The 21,174-nt window shown below is 41.9% G+C and overlaps 2 protein-coding genes across 2 annotated transcripts; one reads left to right on the plus strand and one right to left on the minus strand.

Annotated features, from left to right (window-relative positions):
• The first annotated feature begins 1,050 nt into the window (after positions 1-1,050).
• lrp12 (low density lipoprotein receptor-related protein 12) lies at positions 1,051-14,309 on the plus strand. The gene is made up of 7 exons (XM_060904468.1): positions 1,051-2,250; positions 4,074-4,130; positions 4,235-4,370; positions 7,956-8,158; positions 11,146-12,268; positions 12,406-12,538; positions 12,646-14,309. Exons 1-7 carry the CDS (start codon positions 2,175-2,177, stop codon positions 13,369-13,371), a joined length of 2,454 nt encoding a protein of 817 aa, XP_060760451.1. The 5' UTR covers positions 1,051-2,174; the 3' UTR covers positions 13,372-14,309.
• Positions 14,310-18,281: 3,972 nt separating this feature from the next.
• gh1 (growth hormone 1) lies at positions 18,282-20,661 on the minus strand. Its single transcript, XM_060903927.1, has 5 exons — positions 20,572-20,661; positions 20,154-20,306; positions 19,946-20,062; positions 18,733-18,864; positions 18,282-18,485 (listed from the first exon to the last, which is right to left on the minus strand). The coding sequence occupies exons 1-5, from the start codon at positions 20,659-20,661 to the stop codon at positions 18,282-18,284; spliced, it is 696 nt and encodes a 231-aa protein (XP_060759910.1).
• Positions 20,662-21,174: the final 513 nt, after the last annotated feature.

Below are 21,174 nucleotides of genomic sequence, written 5' to 3' on the forward strand. Positions count from 1 at the left end.
GGTAGTATCTCACTGGGCTGCGACAGCTCATGACTAGTTGGAGACACAACAATTGCGATAAAATATGCGAATTAGCGTCAATTTTCACTTGGAATCACACTGAATTGATATTCGCATATTTTGCTGCAATTGTTGTGTCTCCAACTAGTCGCAGGCTGTCGCAACTTGGCTTTCCCTCAGCAGGCAGGGAAGTAGAGGAAGCCTCATGGAAACTGACTTGAGAAGGGTTTGCGACGGCTTTGCGACACCAGCGACGCATTTGCGGCTATTTTGAGAGAAATTTTGTCGCACAAATTCTTTGAACATGTTGAAAATTTCAGCGACGAAGGAGCGACACTTTGCGACTCACGCGAGGAAATTGAGAATCCCCGCGAATGTTTCAAGACACTTTTGAAACTCTCTCACGAATGACGTTCGTAATTTGTCGTAAGCTGTCGCAGCCCAGTGAGATACTAGCTTAACCTGCATGTCTTTGGACACAGGAAGAACACAGGGAAACTCCACACCGAAAGGCCCCTGTTGGCCGTGAGGTTCAAACCTGGAACTGTGAACTGTCGCTGTGAGGCGACAGTGATAACCACTTGTGTGTTGTGAAAAACAGAGAAATAAATCTTAAACTTATCAAATATTATGTGTCCATACATTTTTGGCTGCATAAAGTACTGAGTTTTGAGTACTGATCAATTCATCTCGACTTTCCTCTCGAGGGCAGCACAGTGGTGTAGTGGTTAGCGCTGTCGCCTCACAGCAGGAAGGTCCGGGTTCGAGCCCCGGGGCCGGCGAGGGCCTTTCTGTGTGGAGTTTGCATGTTCTCCCCGTGTCCGTGTGGGTTTCCTCCGGGTGCTCCGGTTTCCCCCACAGTCCAAAGACATGCAGGTTAGGTTAACTGGTGACTCTAAATTGACCGTAGGTGTGAATGTGAATGGTTGTCTGTGTCTATGTGTCAGCCCTGTGATGACCTGGCGACTTGTCCAGGGTGTACCCCGCCTTTCGCCCGTAGTCAGCTGGGATAGGCTCCAGCTTGCCTGCGACCCTGTAGAACAGGATAAAGCGGCTAGAGATGATGAGATATTCCTCTCATGAACATGAGGTATCCTGAGTGTTGCTCTCCTTGAAGATCATTCCGTAATGGAGGCCAGGATTTGAGGCGCCATAGCTCTGACAAGAACAGGAGTGAACGGATTGGGACGCGTCCAGGGTGAAGTACCCGGATGTAACAACACTCACCCCGGGGTTTGTTGTGTTCTGTGGGCCGCAGAGCCGACAATGTCACCGGCTCTTTGTTTGGATCAGAAACGGATAACGGACTGGGGTTTTTTGTAGTTTAATTATTTTTTTTTTTAGTTTTACAAAACCGAACAGATTTAATTTTTCTGTTTTAAAACCCAAGCAGATTTTTTTACTTAGTTTTTTCTACAGCTAAGTGTTTTAACCTGCGCTACTTTCACTAGCAGAGAAAAGAAAAAGAAACGGACTAGTTAGCTCTAGCTAGCCTAGTTAGCTAACACAACCTAGGTATAGAATTAAATAACTAGTTTGCCACTGTGATGTTATTTTGAGTATATTTGTGGATTTGACACGGCTGACTGATCTTCATTTTATTTTATTTCACTTCATTTCTTTCTTTTGTGTGTGTGTGTGTGTAGCTCAGTGGCTAACATTTCAAGCTAGCATTGCTAGCTATCGCTAAGACACAATCAGAATCATCCACTTCCGGTTTGTTTTTTTCTTTAACGTTTAAACAGAATTCAGCTTTAATTCATGAACCTCATGAGCCTTAACTAACATATTATTTCTAGTTGAAATGTCCTGCTATTCGTTTTATCTTTGGCTGCTTATTGGTCATTCAGAATAGTGTTAGCTTCAGGTTACATTTTTTTTTTAAATTTATGTATTTATATATGTATTTATTTATATTTATTATTTATTTGCGTGCTGTAAGCGTAAAGCATGCAGTTGGATTTGTGTAGAGCTGTTTAACATCACATCAGTGTCAAAGTTAGCAGTCTGCAGGGTTTATTGAGCATCATGTCGACTTAAACCTCTTGTTTTAGTGTTACTTTATATTTCTGAACAAATCCCTTAAATCAGAGTGTGTGAGGTTTCATATAAAGTTTACAAAGCAAAACAAAACCAGACAGTTATAAAAGAGAGGTTTTGGGAAGACTGGTATTATGGCCTGCACTTGGGGCATTAAGAAGATTTCATCATGGACAAATTCACTCTTCATCCTCATCATGGTCTTCCTCAGTGAGTAAAAGCTTTAAATCATAAGGGTTAAGTGTGTGTGTGTGAGAGAGAGATAAAACACAGCTGAATGGCTTAAAGCTGAAGTCACAGGAACAAAGAGCCTCTATTGTTCTCACACTCACTTATTACACTAATTACACTATCTCTACTTAATTTAATCATGTGAAGTAAATCTATAAAGATCAACTTGAGCTACATCTTTAATCCTTTCATATCCACAAATTATTTAAACTCGGCCATGTTCTGCAGAGATGTTTTAAAAATTCACTTTTCCTAATTATCACTTAAAACTTACTTAGGAATACAATGTACAAGTTAAAAAAAAACCAAAACGATTTGTTTGTACGTTTAAAAAAAATGCATCATCTTAACCAAAAATGATAGCAAGTCAAATATTTTTGTTATTCACATGTAGGGTTGAGCAGTATTTATAATATGTATATCGCGATATTTGCGATAAGATATTTCTCCGATACCTGATATGCATCATGATATATTTAGGTTTGTTGGATTAAAGATATTACATTTATGAAAATAAATACTTTAATGAAAACTATTAAAAAATAAATAGCAATTATTGGAGGAGGTTGAATAAATTTATCGTGTTTTGTATCATGAGTGGCAAGCAAACAATTAATTATATACCGATGCTGAAGGCAGAGGCGGATAAATGCTTGCGAGGCCTGAACAAATCATGATATTTTGTGAAAACCAAGTTCAGTGATTTTTATCATTCAAATTATTTAAAAAATTTTTTGAAATGCTGATTATAAAGTTCGCACGACGACTCAAACGATAACAAAGAACTTGAGTCATGTTGACAGAAGTGTGCATGAGCAGACCGTTATCTGTAGGAGGTTATTTGCAGTTCGCTCAGCCAATCAAAACGGCATGAAAAAATAATTTGAAAAGTTCTAATAACTCTTTTTTTTTTTTTTTTTTAAAGCACATTCTACAATTTTAAAGGTTAAGTACAAAATTTATATTATCCCATCAACCTGTTACTGTCATTTATTTATTTCCTTAAATTTGTTTGTAAATGTTGTTTAAATACAAACGGGAGAGGAAAGCATGTTGACGTCATTGTTTAAAAAAAAAAAAAAAAAGGCTTTTAAAGAAGCTCCCTGGACTCTGCCACAGATATGTTTATCATGTCTAATTTAGTATTTTCTGCAGAATGTTTGTTACCAGATATGAGCAGCAGATATCAAGAGAATGATTTAAGTTTGATTAAAATGATTTGGAAATGATTTACAGCTTGTATTTTACTTTTTTTTTTTAAAACGGAGCATGAAAGTGTTAAATTTTACCCGCCAATGTTATTAATAGATCTAGATGTTGTTTTCAGATCTAGATCGTGTGGTAGCAGACTCCAACTCCGTCATGGCCCATATGGGGATGTGTGTTCCCAGGAAGACTCAGAAACTGCTTTTATATCAGTGTTTTAAGTTGAAATGATCTGTAGGTCCGTAGTCCAGGCTCTTAAAGAAGAATGGTTTTAGGGAAATGGAAAAAGGTTGACACACACACACTTTTTTTTTTTTAATTAAGTATTAGTAACACATTCAGAGCAATGAATCCAGCACCTGAGGTTAAGCCTCAGTGTTTATGGTTTTACAGGAGACCCTGAAGGTTATGATTGTGCTGAGTGCAGCAGTACCCTGTCATATAGAGGACACAATTTCCTCCTGTGAAATGTTATTCTGCCACCATATAAATGGCTTGTTGCGATGTGTAGCATCTCAAACTTTTACTAGTGCAGCGCCTCTGACTTTCCAGATGATGTATAGTTTTCTCTGACTTTTTTTTTTTCTGTTTACCAGATAAAGCAGTCTGCTCTCAGCGCGGGGATAATGTGTACGTGTCAGGGATCTCTAACGGTGAGTGGTGTAATCTGAGTAAAGATAAAAAAAAAAAAAACTCCCCCGAAACTGGAATCATAATTTTTTATAAACTGGGAAGTCATAACTGTGTGTGTGTGTAGCCTGTGGAGATGTGGTGGAGCAGATCAGGGCCTCCAGTGGTGTGATCACCAGTCCTGGGTGGCCTTTTGAGTATCCGTCTCGCATCAACTGCAGCTGGAACATCCGAGCAAATCCTGGAGAAATTATCACCATCAGGTACCAGAACACACCTCTCTCTCTCTCTCTCTCTCTCTCTAACACACTTGTGGTTTGTTTCAAATCGGAGTTCCTCACCTGGATGTAGAGACACACCCAAACAGACATTTACACACACTTCAAAACAGCATCAGAGCTTTATCTTTCATAGTACCCTTCATAACTCATAATATTACACATACATGAGTGTTTAAAGGAGAATTGAAGGCAATTTTTTAAAATCAAAATTCTATTTATCTAATTTTATTAAATATAGGAATCTCATCTCATTATCTCTAGCTGCTTTATCCTGTTCTACAGGGTCGCAGGCAAGCTGGAGCCTATCCCAGCTGACTACGGGCGAAAGGCGGGGTACACCCTGGACAAGTCGCCAGGTCATCACAGGGCTGACACATAGACACAGACAACCATTCACACTCACATTCACACCTACGCTCAATTTAGAGTCACCAGTTAACCTAACCTGCATGTCTTTGGACTGTGGGGGAAACCGGAGCACCCGGAGGAAACCCACGCGGACACGGGGAGAACATGCAAACTCCGCACAGAAAGGCCCTCGCCGGCCACGGGGCTCGAACCTGGACCTTCTTGCTGTGAGGTGACAGCGCTAACCACTACACCACCATGCTGCCCTTTAAATATAGGAATGCATTTTTGATCGCTATTTTGTCGCTGCTATAGCAAGTTATGTGTGTGAAATATGCTCTGTAATATATCAGTCCATATGTCAAAACAGTGGCCGTAAACGAGATTCGTCGAGACCTGTGCGAGACATTGTAGGACGGAAGTAAAACGTACAGCGGAAATCAAAGTGACCAACATCTGCCAACATTGTCAAAAGACGCGCGCTCCCTCTTTCAAATGCTGATGTAATCAAACTGGAAGTTTTGTTTGTTTTGATAGCAATCAGGAAGGTTTGAAAAAAGTAGGCAGTAATCATTTAAACTCGTTTTTGTGCAATACTTCATTTGGAAAACAAACAGTTTTCAAAAAGGCAGCGCTGACACTTAACGTTTTGAAATCACACACAAGTCTCGTGAAGATCGCGCAGATAAGCGACGCCTGCCGTGGACCAAACATACTAAATTCAACATGGATAAAAACTGAATAGGCCGATAAGTATAATATTTAATTGCAATTAGTTGCCAATAAGAGTCACGATATACAGTAAGGTTACTAAAACCGAAAACGTAATTGAATAACACGTTAATTAAGAAATAAAGCAAGTTTAAAAATGACTTCAGTTCTCCTTTAACTGGGAAATACGACACTCTGTGTTTTTCATCCGAGCTCCATCCGGAACATGGAGAACCAAAACCGTGGCATAAATCTCTCTATGTCGCTTATGGGGAAATCGATGAATTGTTTTGATAAATTTGAGTACTTTTTATTTGTCAATGTGTTGATATAATAAAAAGAAAATCACACCTAGGCTTGAAGATATGAAGTTTATTTTCTGGTGTTGGAAAAACTCACATTTTTCATAGAAAATACATCACAGATCTGAGTGACCTATTTTAAATAATATTAGCTGGCTTTTTCATGGTATATCAGATGTATTCCATTCAGCTAGCATGATACTGAACGAGTCGAAGACAAGTGGTATCTGTGGTAACCAGTACAGAAATACACACACTTCTTTCTCCACAGGGTTGTGGTTTTGCGGTGCACAGACTGTGAACAAGTTCAAGACCCTATGAGCAGAAAAACATTTTAAGTAATAGTCTGTTAAACTGAACAAGTTTCAGAGTAACGGGCGGCACGGTGGTGTAGTGGTTAGCACGGTCGCCTCACAGCAAGAAGGTTCGGGGTTCGAACCCAGCAGCTGGCGAGGGCCTTTCTGTGTGGAGTTTGCATGTTCTCCCTGTGTCTGTGTGGGTTTCCTCCGGGTGCTCCGGTTTCCCCTACAATCCAAAGACATGCAGTTAGGTTGACGTGGGGCGGCCTTGGGCTGAGGTGCCCTTGAGCAAGGTACGGAACCCCTGACTGCTCCCCGGGCGCTCTGGCCTGCCTACTGCTCTGGGTGTGTGTGCGCGTGTTCACTGCTTCAGATGGGTTAAATGCAGAGGATGAATTTCACTGTGCTTGAAGTGTGCATGTGACGAATAAAAGTTTCTTCTAAAATAAAACTATTGCCGCTTTTCCACTACCAACGCAGCTGAGTCGGGCTGAGCCGTGCCGTGCTGAGTTGGGCTGAGTCGGGCTGAGTGGGGCTATTGAAGTTGCATTTCGATTACAACCGCGCTGAACCGTGCTGGCTGGAAGTGGGTGGACACATTGGGTGGAGTTAGCGAAAGTGGGTGGACGTCGCGTGATGTCGTTAAGCAGCGCAAACAGTGACATCAGTGAGCTTTTAAGCTGTAGTCTCACGACCCGAATAGTAAACAATAAACATGGAGGACATGGAGTCGTTAGTGTTGCTGGTCTTGGTGCTGTGGCTTGTTGTCACCGACAACGCCAACAGATACTGGCAAGAGCGTATAGATGAGGCGAGGCGCATAAGGCTTCAGAAATTCTCGTAATTCGTAATTATTATTCTTCCAGGTTTGCGGTGTTTACAGATCCCAGCGTGCTCGCAGGGCGTGTGTGGGCATGTGAGGACACTCCTCCTCACCAATCAGTGCACAGGGGAGTGTCTGCTCACGCCCCTAGCCTCACTCGGGTCGCTTTGGCTCGCTTCAGCCCCACTCCAAAACGGTGCGAGTTTTAGGGGCTAAGCAGGGCTGAAGCGAGCTGAGTCGTGCTGTTCTTTGGTAGTCGAAACGCGAGCCGTGTCGGGCTGAAGTGAGCTGAAGCGAGCTGAAGTGAGCTGAAAAAGGGTAGTGGAAAAGGGCCATAAACGTACTATCGAGGTAATATGTTTAGATTAGATACATTCATGCCACTGAAGGGGTTGATTCATTTCCTGTAACAGCAGCTCAAATAGTAGTGAATTTTTTTTTTTCTCCCCCAGATTACAGGTTTTATATTAATTATCTCGTTTCTATAGTTACAGCTCATACAGCAGACAAGCCACATAAACAGATGAAAAAGTGTGTCCTTGAGGAGATGTTTATTTAGCAATTTATGGAAGGAGCCTCAGGTTTCAGCGCTGTGTAACAGTTGAAGTTTTCAGAATGAACAACCTTGAGCTTTGCAGTTTCTCTGAAACATGACAAGCTGCATTTTTTTTTCCTTCAAGACATAGAAAAAAAGAGAGGCTGGTGATGGAATGTGCATTTGTAGCTGCTGTAATGTAACTTAGAACAGGAACATTAAATGTAACTCTAAACGGATAAACAGTATGATGTGTTTTTTTAATAAATAACGATGATAACAGTTGACGAATTGCTGTGATGTAAAAGGAATAGAACATGTCATGATGTGGTGTTTGTTAAAGAAAAATAATCCACTCCAGGGCGGTAACAGTAACACCACTTCATCACACCACCCTGGTGTTGATCATTTTCCTGTAACAGCACAACACTGAGGGTTTAATTTCCTACTCGGCGCTTCCACTTTAAACAGATTGTAAGGACCAAGTGAGAGCCACAGCACAGGAAGTCAGGTCGTCTGAGTTCATTTTCCTTTCTCCCCCATCTTCAGTTTCCAGGACTTTGAGATCCAGAGCTCACACCGCTGCGGTTTGGACTGGATCTCCATCGGCACCTATAAGAACCTGGACGGTTACCGAGCGTGCGGTTCCTCCATCCCAGCTCCGTACATCTCCTCTCAGGACCATGTGTGGATTAAATTCCACTCGGACGACACGCTCACTGGCAAAGGCTTCAGGCTGTCTTACATCACAGGTAGTGCAGAAAATAAACACTGCTATTTATAACACACAGATAAAGGAGGTGCACAGCAGGCTGGGTTGCGTAAACGTATTGCAAATCACCTCCGTTCTGGATTTAGTCTCACATTGTCTGCATTTAACTTCTCTAAGAAAAAAAAATCCTTTATTTTGTTTTGGCTCCAGTTGACACCATTGTTCCATTTTGCTCCGTAGATTAAGGTCCAAAAAGCATTTAGTCTGAAAGTACATAATGATTTGTTCTATTATTAGTGACTTCTTTTGTGGACCAGAGTTTATGAAGTTCATATGGCACTGATTTGTGTGACTGCTTGGTGGTTTTACAGGATTTTTCCTTCAGTGGATGAGAAGGCACGGGTTCGCCTCAGCTCTCAAAAGTGGTCACGGAAATCACTGACTCTTCACCAGACTGTATTTTAATAAACGAACCCAGTGCCCTTGAACTGATTAGTCTGTTCTAACAAGGACTCGGCTGAGCTTTAGTGAAGAATCCTTTATTTCAAGCGAAACCTTTTAAAAATAAATCCACTTTTATTGTCATGATGCTGTGTTTCATTCCAGTAGCAAGACCCTTGTCTATTGGACTTTATTGACCACTCACATGGCACTTCAACAAAGTAATTCAACAATAAGATTAAATTTAAGTATATGATTAATCGTAACGCGCAAAACAAAAATGAGATAAAGCAGAAGTTGTTTATCACTGCAATTAAAAAATATTTTGGATGTGTATATAGTATTGTGTGTGGGTGTTTGTTTTTTTAAACCCCCCTTGGTATTTTGCAGTGCTTGTCTTGGGCATCTATTTAACATTTATTCCACGAAATCAAGTCTATAGTAACAGCTCGTTCACAGGACAGTGTATGACAAACTCTTACACGGTTTAAAATGGGGATAAATTAGGGATAAAATTAACTCCTGTTTAAAGTCTTTAATTTTCTTTAAAGCTGCTTTGGGGCGGCACGGTGGTGTAGTGGTTAGCGCTGTCGCCTCACAGCAAGAAGGTCCGGGTTCGAGCCCCGTGGCCGGCGAGGGCCTTTCTGTGTGGAGTTTGCATGTTCTCCCCGTGTCCGCGTGGGTTTCCTCCGGGTGCTCCGGTTTCCCCCACAGTCCAAAGACATGCAGGTTAGGTTAACTGGTGACTCTAAATTGACCGTAGGTGTGAGTGTGAATGGTTGTCTGTGTCTATGTGTCAGCCCTGTGATGACCTGGCGACTTGTCCAGGGTGTACCCCGCCTTTCGCCCGTAGTCAGCTGGGATAGGCTCCAGCTTGCCTGCGACCCTGTAGAAGGATAAAGCGGCTAGAGATAATGAGATGAGCTGCTTTGCGATTAATAGGGGTGTTCACACGGCACATATTTGCATCGATGCTGCACCGATGTTTTTTGTTGCGATATATCTTACACCGGTGTAAATTTTGTGGAGCGTTCACACGTCACAAACCTGCTTACTAGAGAGAAGCGTGTTAGTACCGGTGCAGCCCCACTTGCGTTCACACGGCAGTTTTTGCGACCGTGTTATATGATAGTAATAATGCGGAAATGAAATATGCGCATGCGTGAAAATGTACTTCCTTTTCCCGGTTGTCATGGCATCACCAAGCGCCGGGAAAACAACGTGGATGAAGACACCAGTGTTGCCAGATACTGCTGACGTTTTCCAGCCCAAGATGTGTTCAAATCCGCCAAAATGCACTTAAAACCGCCCAATCTGGCAACACTGGAAGACACGCAGTTCTGTTGTTGTTGATATTCGCCATTTTGGAAGCGCAAAATACCAGGATGCAAATTATGCAATGCCCGTATGTAATCAACTCTCCTCACGCGTAGCGAGTCTACCCCTGTAGCGTTCAGACGTCCCATTTTATATTGGTGCTGCCCCGCAAACTAGCATTTACTCCGGAGTAAATTTCTTAAACCACCTCCCGAGCAGGGTTAGATTTGCACCGGTTTAAGCAGCTTTCAGGGGCTACACCGGTATAACTTTGTACCGTGTGAACGCTCTACTGGGGCAGCCCCAGTGCTACACCGGAGTAAAAGTTGCCGTGTGAACACCCCTAATGTGTTTTGTTAAAAGTGCAATACAAATAGACTTGACTGTTTTAATATTATGTGTAATGTACTGTGCTAAACTATAATTAGCATAACTGAGGTTATTCATAGCTGCTAGAACATATAAATAGCACACAAAACGTTAAATGTACAATGAGTCTTTCTTTAATTATTAAATTATTCCACGAAATCGAGTCGTACATGAGCTGATAGCTGACGAGCCGCGTAGCAGAGTTGTCTATAAGCCGTGTACGACGAGATTGAGCGGAATAACTTTTTTTTATTCTATCCACATTCACTGGGTTTTGAGAAACGGAGCTTTTTTTTTTTGTAAATTCGATAAATAAAAACTTTATACAAAACGTCTGACAAAATAATTTCTGCTTAGAATGTAAACAAACTGGCAAAATGACAGGAGCAATTTGTGAAAAATGCAATAATAATTCTTGAAAAAAAAAAGACGTTCTTACCATCAAATACTTTTCCATATTTTGTTGCCTTTTTTGCATTTTTGTGGTTTTGTTCTCGAGTAGTTTTTATTTCATCCTCGGTTGGTTCAGCAACACGCACCGCCATTTTGTTTTTCTCTACTCACGGTATATGAGCTGATATCGTAGTAGTAGAGTAGCCAATCAGAGCATGCGGTTGCTCATATCCAGTGAATGTGGATAGAATAAAACTGATTACGCTTCCTGATTTGTCAGAATGATGTCTCTGGTGCAGGAAGTTCCCCATTTTACTCTGAATTGTTTTTCATTTGCATGTTCAACACCATGCTGTCCTCGAGCAATGGTTACAGCAGATGTTAATGTGATCATCTACACATGATGTGCTCTTCGTGATTAAGAACACGTTGGTTGTCTGATTTTATAACGTCTCAAAGATTTGCTCAGTTCTGTTTCTTACAAAGTCCTTTTTCTTTTCTCTTCAGGGAAGTCGGAGGAGGCGAGCTGCGAGTCGGATCAGTTCCACTGCGTAAACGGGAAGTGCATCCCCCAGTCATGGAGGTGCAACACCATGGACGAGTGTGGAGACAACTCGGACGAAGAGCTGTGTGTTCATCCCAACCCTCCTTCCTCTTCGTCATCCTTTTTCTCCTTCCAGCCATGTTCTTTCGATCAGTTCCCCTGCGTGTCGCGCTACACCCGAGTCCTGACCTGCCTCCCGTCTTCTCTCCGCTGTGACGGTGCCATCGATTGCCAGGATCTGAGTGACGAAATCGACTGTGACGCTCCGGCGTGTTCTGAGCTCCGCCTTCAAAACTTTTATGGGACTTTTAACTCTCCAAATTATCCAGACTTCTATCCTCCAGGTAGCGACTGCACATGGCTAATCGATACAGGCGATCGCCGCCAAGTCGTCCTGCGCTTCCTGGATTTCAAATTGGATGGAACTGGTTACTATGGAGATTTTGTCAAAGTGTATGATGGCTTAGAGGCAGAGCCTAGACGCCTCCTTCGGGTCCTGACGGCGCTCGATTCACGCACTTCTGTCATAACCATAATTTCGTCATCAGGGCAGCTCCGGGTGCACTTTTACGCGGATAAGATCAACACGGCGCGAGGATTTAACGCGACCTATCAGGTTGAAGGGTTTTGTTTGCCCTGGGAGATGCCATGTGGAGGAAACTGGGGGTGTTACACCGAACAGCAGCGCTGCGATGGATACTGGCACTGCGCTAACGGCAGAGACGAGCTAAACTGTAGTGGATGTGGCGAAGATGAGTTCCCATGCTCGAGAAACGGTGCGTGTTACCCGCGATCTGACCGCTGCAACTACCAGAACCGCTGCCCCAACGGCTCGGACGAGAAGAACTGCGCTTTCTGCCAGCCCGGGAACTTCCACTGCAGGAACGGGCGCTGTGTGTTCGAGAGCTGGGTGTGTGATGCGCAGGATGACTGCGGTGACGCCAGCGACGAGGACACGTGCCCTGTTGCCGTGCCAACACGGGTCATTGCCGCCGCAGTTATCGGGAGCCTGGTGTGCGGCCTGCTGCTTGTCATCGCGCTCGGCTGCACCTGCAAACTCTACTCTCTCAGGAGCTTTGAGCGCAGGTCAATAAAACTAAAATGGAAATCGAAATATGTTCGTTCAATAGAGCTATATTAAAACGTCAGTGATTTTATTTCTAATCATTTTCATTTTAAAAAAATGTTCTAGCTGATTCATTATTTTCTCTCTTTCGTTTCAGGTCGTTTGAGACACAGTTGTCCAGAGTGGAGGCGGAGTTACTGAGGAGAGAAGCTCCACCCTCATACGGTCAGCTTATCGCTCAGGGTTTGATCCCCCCTGTGGAGGATTTCCCCGTCTGTTCTGGCAACCAGGTGAGACCTCAATTTTTTTTTCACTCTTTAGACATTTAAAAAAAGAAAAAGGTTCTTGAATAAATCTTAAAATAAATAAATCTTGAAAATATTTTCGTCTCACTCAGGCTTCCGTGTTGGAGAATCTCCGGCTGGCCGTTCGCTCCCAGCTCGGCTTCACCTCCATCCGCCTCCCGTCCTCCGGTCGCCACGGCAACGTCTGGCGCCGGCTCTTCAACTTCACACGTTCTCGCCACTCCGCCTCCTTAGCACTGGTGTCCTCTGGTGCAGGGGTGGAGTCAGACTCAGGAACTGGCGCTAATGGTGTTGGAAGCTCCGCCCACATTTCTGAGCGACTGGACTCGGATGATTCGGAAAGCGAGCAGCAGGGGGCGGTGGGCGGAGCATCGGCTTCTCTTCTGCCTCACAAAACCCCTCCTACCGCCACCGTCGTGTCCGTTTCCACAAGCGCAGCCCCGCAGGCTGTAGCCGAGAGTGATGATATAGTGGCCCCGCCTCCTAGTGGGCGCGGTTCGTTTGTGGCACGCGGGCTACGCTGGGTCCGGATGTCCCTTGGATCTCGGTTCGCGCAGCAGAACCGCAGCCCTCTGAGGCAGATGCAGAATGGAACGGCAAGCGAAGAAGACGACGACGAAGACGTCGAGCTCCTCGTTCCTTTAACCGATACCTCGGATGCACCCTCCGCAGCTCCATCGCTCCGAGGCAGGCCGGCGATTCGGGACGGGCCCTGCGAACACTGCGGAATGGTTCACACAGCTCAGATTCCTGACGTGTGCTTAGAGGCCACGGCTAGAACAGAAACGAGTGACGATGATTCTCTTTTGCTTTGTTAATTCTCAGTACAACCCGCTTTGCCTTCGCTTCTTCACTTTCCCTTTCAGGGGGAAGTCTGAATGTTTTTGGACACCTGCCCTTACCTGTGACCTTTCCAAGAGCTTCAGAGCAGTTCTGGTGATGCTGTCTCCCCTCCACTGTGCAGTTTCCTGTCTCTGGTTTAGCTTAAGCGGTTAAAGTGGTTGTGCGGTGGTTAAGATGACCGGATAAGTTTTGATTTCAAATCCTAAGACTGACCGAGGGCCACTATTGGGGCCCTGAGTGAGAATGTTAACCCCTTAACTGTTCAGCTGTAAGCTTGGATTGAATTACTCCTCACTTGTATGACGTTTTGCGTCGGCCAAATAGGTTAATTGTTTACCTTTTCCTGGAGAGGAAATGGTTTGGGATAGACACTCGGCAGAACGGGAGAGAAAACTGTAAGAGATAACACTGTTTGGGAGAAGTAGTTAACGTACACTGGTACAGGGGAAACTAGACGGTTCAGACGCTTCAGGAGATTTATTGAGTATTGAATCATTCTGATGTCCGTGGAAAGGCTGCATAATTATCCAGGTGGTACGCTATAGTGAGCTGCTGGGGCTCTGATTCAGATTGAAAGGTGTAGTAGGATTTTGCAGATTATTTATAACGCAGTGTGAGTTAAGGAGTGACTATTTTTAAGGATGTTACGTTCTATAACAGCCACCAATGTTGTGTTGTATTTATTGTTTCTTTACGCGTAATGTTTTGGTACTGAAAACTTGTATGAGAGAGAGAGCGCGTGTGTGTGTATTTATTACTGGTTTTAATTTCAGTAGTGGTTACTTGAAAAGCATGTTACATTGTCTTGTGCTTTTTTTTTTTTTTTTTTTTCCCAAGTGATTTGTGTATGAAAGTAAATGTATATAAATATGCGTAACTGGTTACTGCACTAAAAAAAAGTAATAAAGTATTCCATCCCATGTTTGTTTACGCAGCATCATTAATTACACAACATCTGGTGTCTCCTCTGGTGTCTGTGTCTTGATTATACAGACATGAAGCTAAAAAGTAGACATATAGTACTGTACAAAAGTCTTAGGCCATTTAAAGAAATGCTGTGGACTAAAAATCGCTTAAAAATAATGAAAAATGTTTCAACATTTAAAAAAAGTACTATAAGCAGTAAGCCATAAATAAATGCAAAGTCAATATTTGGTGTGAGATGACCCTTTCCTTTAAAAAATATATATATATTAGTCTCAGGTCCAGTGAGTGCAGTTTTATGCGGAAATGAGCTGTAGGTTTTACTGAACATCTTCCAGAACCAGCCACAGTTCTTCTGGACACTTTGACTGTCACAGTCGCTTCTTCATTTTGTACCAAAACCCAGTAGCCTTCATTACATTTTCTTTTTTATCTGTGAAGATACTCAGTCATCCAGGTACAGTGGTGGGCAAAAGTTTACATACCCCAACAGAATGTTTCGTTTCTTGCCTATTTCTAAGAGAAATTGAATGATAATACACAAAAACCTTTATTTCAGTTGTGGTTAATGGTTGGCTGAAGCCATTTATTGTCAAGAAAATGTTAACTCTTTTTAAACCATTATGACAACAAAAAAACTACACAAATGACCCTGATCAAAAGTTTACATACCCCAATTCTTAATACTGTGTATTTCCCCCTTTAACATCAATAACAGCTTGAAGTCTTTTGTGATAGTTGTCAATGAGTCTCTTTATCTTTTCAGATGGTAAAGCTGCCCATTCTTCTTGGCAAAAAGCCTCCAGTTCCTGTAAAGTCTGGGGCTGTCTTGCATGGACTGCACGTTTGAGGTCTCCCCAGAGTGGCTCAATAATGTTGAGGTCAGGAGACTGAGATGGCCACTTTAAGACCTTCACTTTATGCTGTTGTAGCCACTGACAAGTTGATTTGGCCTTGTGTTTTGGATCATTGTCGTGCTGGAATGTCCAAGTTAGTCCTATGCGCAGCTTCCGGGCTGAGGCGTGTAGATTTTCCTCCAGTATTTTTTGATAAGTGACTGCATTCATCCTGCCATCAACTCTTACCAAATTTCCAGTGCCTTTGTAGTTCACACATCCCCAAAACATCAGAGATCCACCACCATGTTTCACTGTGGGAATGGTGTACTTTTCATCATAGGCCTTGTTGATTCCTCGCCAGATGTAGCATTTAGTGTTGTGCCCAAAAAGTTCAATTTTGGTCTCATCACTCCACACAACTTTTTGCCAGAAGGTTTGGGGTGTGTCTCTGTGCAGTCTGGCATATCGTAGACGGGCGTCTTTGTGGCATTTGCATAGAAGGGGCTTTCTTCTGGCAACTCTCCCATGCAGCCCATTTCTTCTCAAGAGTCTCCTAATTGTACTCTTTGAAACATCCACATCAACTTGTTTCAGAGAATCTCGAAGTTCACCAGATGTTATTTGGGGCTTCTTCTTTACATCATGCACAATTCTTCTAGCAGTGGTGGGTGAAATTTTTCTTGGTCTACCTGAACGGGCTTTGGTGTCTACAGAGCCCCTGACTTTCCACTTCTTGATTATTGTTTGAACAGTGCTGAGTGACATTTTTAATTGCTTTGATATTTTCTTATATCCCTTCCCTGATTTATAAAGTTCAACTACCTTTTCACGCAGGTCCTTTGACAATTCCTTTGATTTTCCCATGGCTCAATCTCAAAGATGACGTGCAGCGCTGGATGAGGGATAAAAGGTTCTCTCAAAAGTCCAGCAATTTACTGATTTTTATTTTCACCCACTAATTAGAAGAAAACAGATCACAGGTGAAGGTAGTTGCCTTTAATTACCATTCAGTCCTGTTTATGTCATTGTGTACAGGTTTTCAGGCCAATTCACAGGGGTATGTAAACTTTTGATCAGGGTCATTTAGGTAGTTTTTCTTGTTTTCATGGTTTTCAAAGAGTAAACGCAGTAATGAATGCAATAAATAGCTTCAGCCAACCATTAACCACAAGTGAAATAAAGGTTTTTGTGTATTATCATTCAATTTCTCTTAGAAATAGGCAAGAAACGAAACATTCTGTTGGGGTATGTAAACTTTTTCCCACTACTGTACATAGTAATCTGTGGTTGGTAGAAGAGAGCAACTGGACTTGCTTGAAAAATCTTGACGTTTCGCCTCTCATCTGAAAGGCATCCTCAGTTCTGTCCCGCACCTCTTATACTCCCGCACAGATATGTTTCTACGCACTTTGGGATGAGATCCCTTCGACTGGTGCGGGAGTATGAGAGGACTTCCAGAAAACTGGCAGACATCTTAGCCAGAGAGGATCGTTCATTTTTGTCAACCTGGAACGACCATCACTGAACAGAGGTGGGTGTCTAAAACATCTTATCAGCCACCTACAATGCAGCCATCAGCATTCTGATTCGGATTCTATGATGATCCATGAGAGGATAAATACTTGATGCTCCCTATTAGTCAGACAGAACTGAGGATGCCTTTCGGATGAGAGGCGAAACGTTTTCAAGAATCGTCAAGCAAGTCCAGTTGCTCTCTTCTACCAACCACAGGTTTTCTTTTTTAATCTGAAAAGTGCTCTCTTATGGAATACGCTGCTCAGATACAAGCATTTTTTTTCTGTAACATTTAATTTTGTGCTGGAAAACGAAGTGAACATTTGGACTCTAAAATGTTTTGACTCGATAATGTAGAAGTCATAAAATAGACATCTATAACAAAAGTTGTATGATGATGGGGGGAGGAAGAGAAAATTAGGGTGCCAAGACTTTTGCACAGTACTGTATTTATGCACATTTAACACTTGTTGAAGACAAAACTAGCCGGATTCAAGCTGACTTTTTATTATCCTGGTATTTTAAACAAGAAGAATTGTTGATCGGTGTTGTCATGCACCATGAAATAATTCTTAACCTGGCTGAAGTGATATTTCTTTTCCAAACACGTCATTTTTCCACCAAGCATTCGAGGTTATTTATTTAGTAAAGAGCATTGTGTGTTATGTTTATAGTTATGCTTAATATTGTGGACTGTACACAAAACATTAGTTTCTGTTCTTATTTATGATAAAGCAGCTATAAACAGTTGTCTCCTCACCAGTCACTTTTTTTTTCTTCTCATTTAGACTTTACCAGGTTGAAAATTCTGACAGTGGAGACTCCTTCCGTGAATGTTAAATAAATCTCTCCTTACACAAACTATCGCCACATCATTTTGTTAAATAACAAACAGCATGTCAATCAATCAATTAATTAACAAATAAAAACCTGTGACTTGCAGCTGTGTTTCTCTCTTAGCTGCTTTTATTGATGAAATACTTTCTGACCTATCAGATTTGACTCCATGGTGTCATCTATGAAGGTTTATTATTGTGCATAAAAATGACAAGAACTCTTATTCTTACAAGCATGCGGGAAAAAATCGGCTCTTAATGCAGAGATTAGATTTATTGGAAATCCACAAAAACAATGAGAGAGATTTACACACAGGAAATAGTCAAAGCTGAATAATAAATTAAAAGTGTCATCTTTGATAGGAAAATATACACTTTGAATATTTCACATTCATTATCCAGGAGCGTACTCGTTCATTCCAAAGTTAACACGTTTGTTTAATCAGATTATCCAAAAAAGAAATAGACCTGTTTAATATTTGGCCATGATTTTTTTTTCACAAAGCCGAATTTGCAAAGCACCATCGTGAAATTGGTCCCGTTTTACAACCTTAAAGTTGCAGAAATGGAGAAATCTGGTAAACATGTGAATGGAGGAGTTCTCCTCGGTGAGCAGAATAAATACAGAAAGTCAGAAGTGAAATCCAAGGAAAGAGGCTGATCCATTTAGCCATGCCCAGACTCTGCTAAAAACAGATTTTTAAAAAAATTGAATACAAAACCTGTCTCAGATCAGAGTCTGTGGCTAAATCGTGCTCTCTCTCGCGCCCCCTACAGAGTGCAGTTGGAATCCAGGGATCTCCTGCACTTGGCCACGCTCAGATAGGTCTCCACTTTGTGCATGTCCTTCTTGAAGCAGGACAGCAGACGGAAGCTCTTCCTCAGGTTTCCTTCGCTCAAGGTCTGGTAGAAATCCTCGAAGGGCGGAGCCAGAGAGTCGTTCTCATCCAGGCCGGTTTGTCCATCCAGGCATCCCTATTGAGCGAGTGATTGAGTGAGAGAGACTCAAACCAGTGCTCGAAACTTTTATTACTTTAAGGTTGATATAATTTTACTGCCGTGTCAATAAACAAATGCTACATCAAACAACATTGTCATAACATGCTGTTATAGGAAAATAATCAACCAACAAGTCACTCAAACAAATTACATCTGATGGAAATGGAATAAAATCTGTGTTAGTGAAATTTATTAAACATTGGACTCTAAATGCAGTTACTACCTCGATAAGCACGCCGATGCCCATTTTCAGGTCAGCCAGCTTCTCTGAGATGTGGTTAGGGTTGCCGAGGTTCTTACTCGGGAACTCCCACGACTCGATCAGACGGTAGGAGGTGTGCAGCAGTTTCAGCACCTTGTAAAAAAACAAACAAACAACATACTCATTTAAAGTTTATAGACTTTAAATGCAAAGCAGTATTCTGTCTCACTGATGCATATGTTTGCTTATAAACAATCAGTGTGAGACTAGAACATTAATTACAAGGCAAACAAGGAAAATTACTTCCTTATAAACATTACTACACTTCATTATATACTGCACGATTCTAAACTTAAAGGAGCCATTTGTGATTTTTAGAACTAGCCTCTAATTATAATAATTAATTATACGAACACTAATGAATTTCAGATGGTTAGGCCATGTGGAAAGAATGGAACATAATCGCCTATCTAGGCAGCTACTCTACTCTCAGCTGTCTGAGGGAAACGTGACTGAGGAAAGCCTCAGCTTAGGTTTAAAGACACTGTAAAGAGGAACTTGAAACGTAGGAACATTGACCCGCACTTGTGGAACATATTTGCCAACAACAGACAAAAGTGGAGGACTTTGATTTGTCCCTGATGCCACATGAAACAGTCATCGTCGTTATCGACGGACTGCAAAAGAAGAAAAGAAACTTAAAGGAGCAGTTTGTGATTTTTAGAGGTATGAAAACATCAACAAGCCTTATACTGTTTTTTTTTTCCCTCATCGACCTAACCACTTTGACTAGAACTTTGGAAAAAATCTTCAAAGCTGACCAGTTTGGTTTTGGCTGGCGGTGGAACTTTTTTTTTCAGGGCCAGAAAAATGTAAACAGAAGCTTTAAACAAAGACGCCTTGCATTGCATGGCTACTCTTTTGGTTGTCCGTTTTGGGGAATGTTTAAAGGTTGAAGAAAGGGTTCACTGGATAGTTAAAATTAAAGAATCCTTAGAGAACCCTTTCTTCTGCATCCTTGAAACGATATAATGGTTATGAGTATTGAAGCACTTTTAAATATTACATATTGCACCTTTAAATAATTTGTGTCACAGGTAATAAGCAATAAATCACCTATTACATTAATAAACTACATGTCTGACTGTTTGTCTATACCTGTTCATTAATATAATATGATATTGAATGCAGTATAAAGAAAATGCATGTTTCCTGAAACAGTTTTGTGACTTACCGAGCTTTTCTGGGTCTCGTCTTTGCCTGCCGGAGCTTCGATGGAATCCGAGTTGCAGAAAGACAGGGGGAAAATCTTGCTCAGCTGTTTGCGTTCTTCAGGTAACAGAGCCTCCTCCTTTATATTTGTAACACGACAAGCAAATTAGCAAGTGGACAAAGCAGACTTCAATACATGAACACAATTAATATAAATGGGGTCAGCTTACAAAGTCATCCATCATCTTGGCAGCCAGCTGATGAAGGTGTTGCACACGGATGACCGCATTGTTGAAGAGTCGCTGGGTCTCGAATGTTGCACCTTGACTAAAGAACAAACTCGCCACCACCACTGAGAGCAACAACAACACTGTAAAAAAAGAACAGATTAGCGTACATTACAGGATGAGTTTATGGAGTGTTTAAGGAATAAAGCACAAAATCAGTGTTTTCCTTTCAAATATACCACTTTATGTCCAGGACATGTGCCATAATGAGTGAAAGCTATCCCACTAAGTCATTCTGAAGAAACTCCAAGCTACTCCTTATCTCAGAAACAGGAATACCTGTAGTTCAGTGACACATTAAGATCCTTATTTCCTCACTGAAATGCCACAGTCGGAATGCAACACCAGATTAAAGCCTTACCTTGAGCCATTTTGCCAAATCTCTCTGAAGAAACTTCTCAGATCTCGCTGAAGTCTCAGTGAATGATTTTGCCTGTTGCTCTGCTGGCATGATTTTTATACCTGAACTAAATATGTTTAATGCATCAACATGAGAAACCTCACACCTTCAACAGTAACATCCAGGTGGATTTCTATGAATTTGTGAATGAATAGTTATATGTTATTACGCTTTCAGGTGTTTTTGCATTTGGTTTTTTTTCCATGACTTCAGGAGGAATGAAGCTGCCACTGGTACAACTGTTTTTGTCTTTGGACACCCAACAGGGCAACCATTAGACCACTGAAGTACTCAGGGAAAACTAATGTTTCACAGACGCACTCATCATTTTTGCAATCTGGTAACTTTATAAACACACATTTGTACTGTATGTGTAACTTTCATTCAGGAATTAGAAAACATTATAATTGTTTAAATGTTTTTAAGCAAAGTCCCATCTATCCATCCATTATCTGTAGCCACTTATCCTGTCCTACAGGGTCGTAGGCAAGCTGGAGCCTATCCCAGCTGACTACGGGCGAAAGGCGGGGTACACCCTGGACAAGTCGCCAGGTCATCACATAG

This window comes from Neoarius graeffei, chromosome 22 (genome assembly GCF_027579695.1).
Source record: "Neoarius graeffei isolate fNeoGra1 chromosome 22, fNeoGra1.pri, whole genome shotgun sequence".
Lineage (NCBI taxonomy): Eukaryota > Metazoa > Chordata > Actinopteri > Siluriformes > Ariidae > Neoarius > Neoarius graeffei.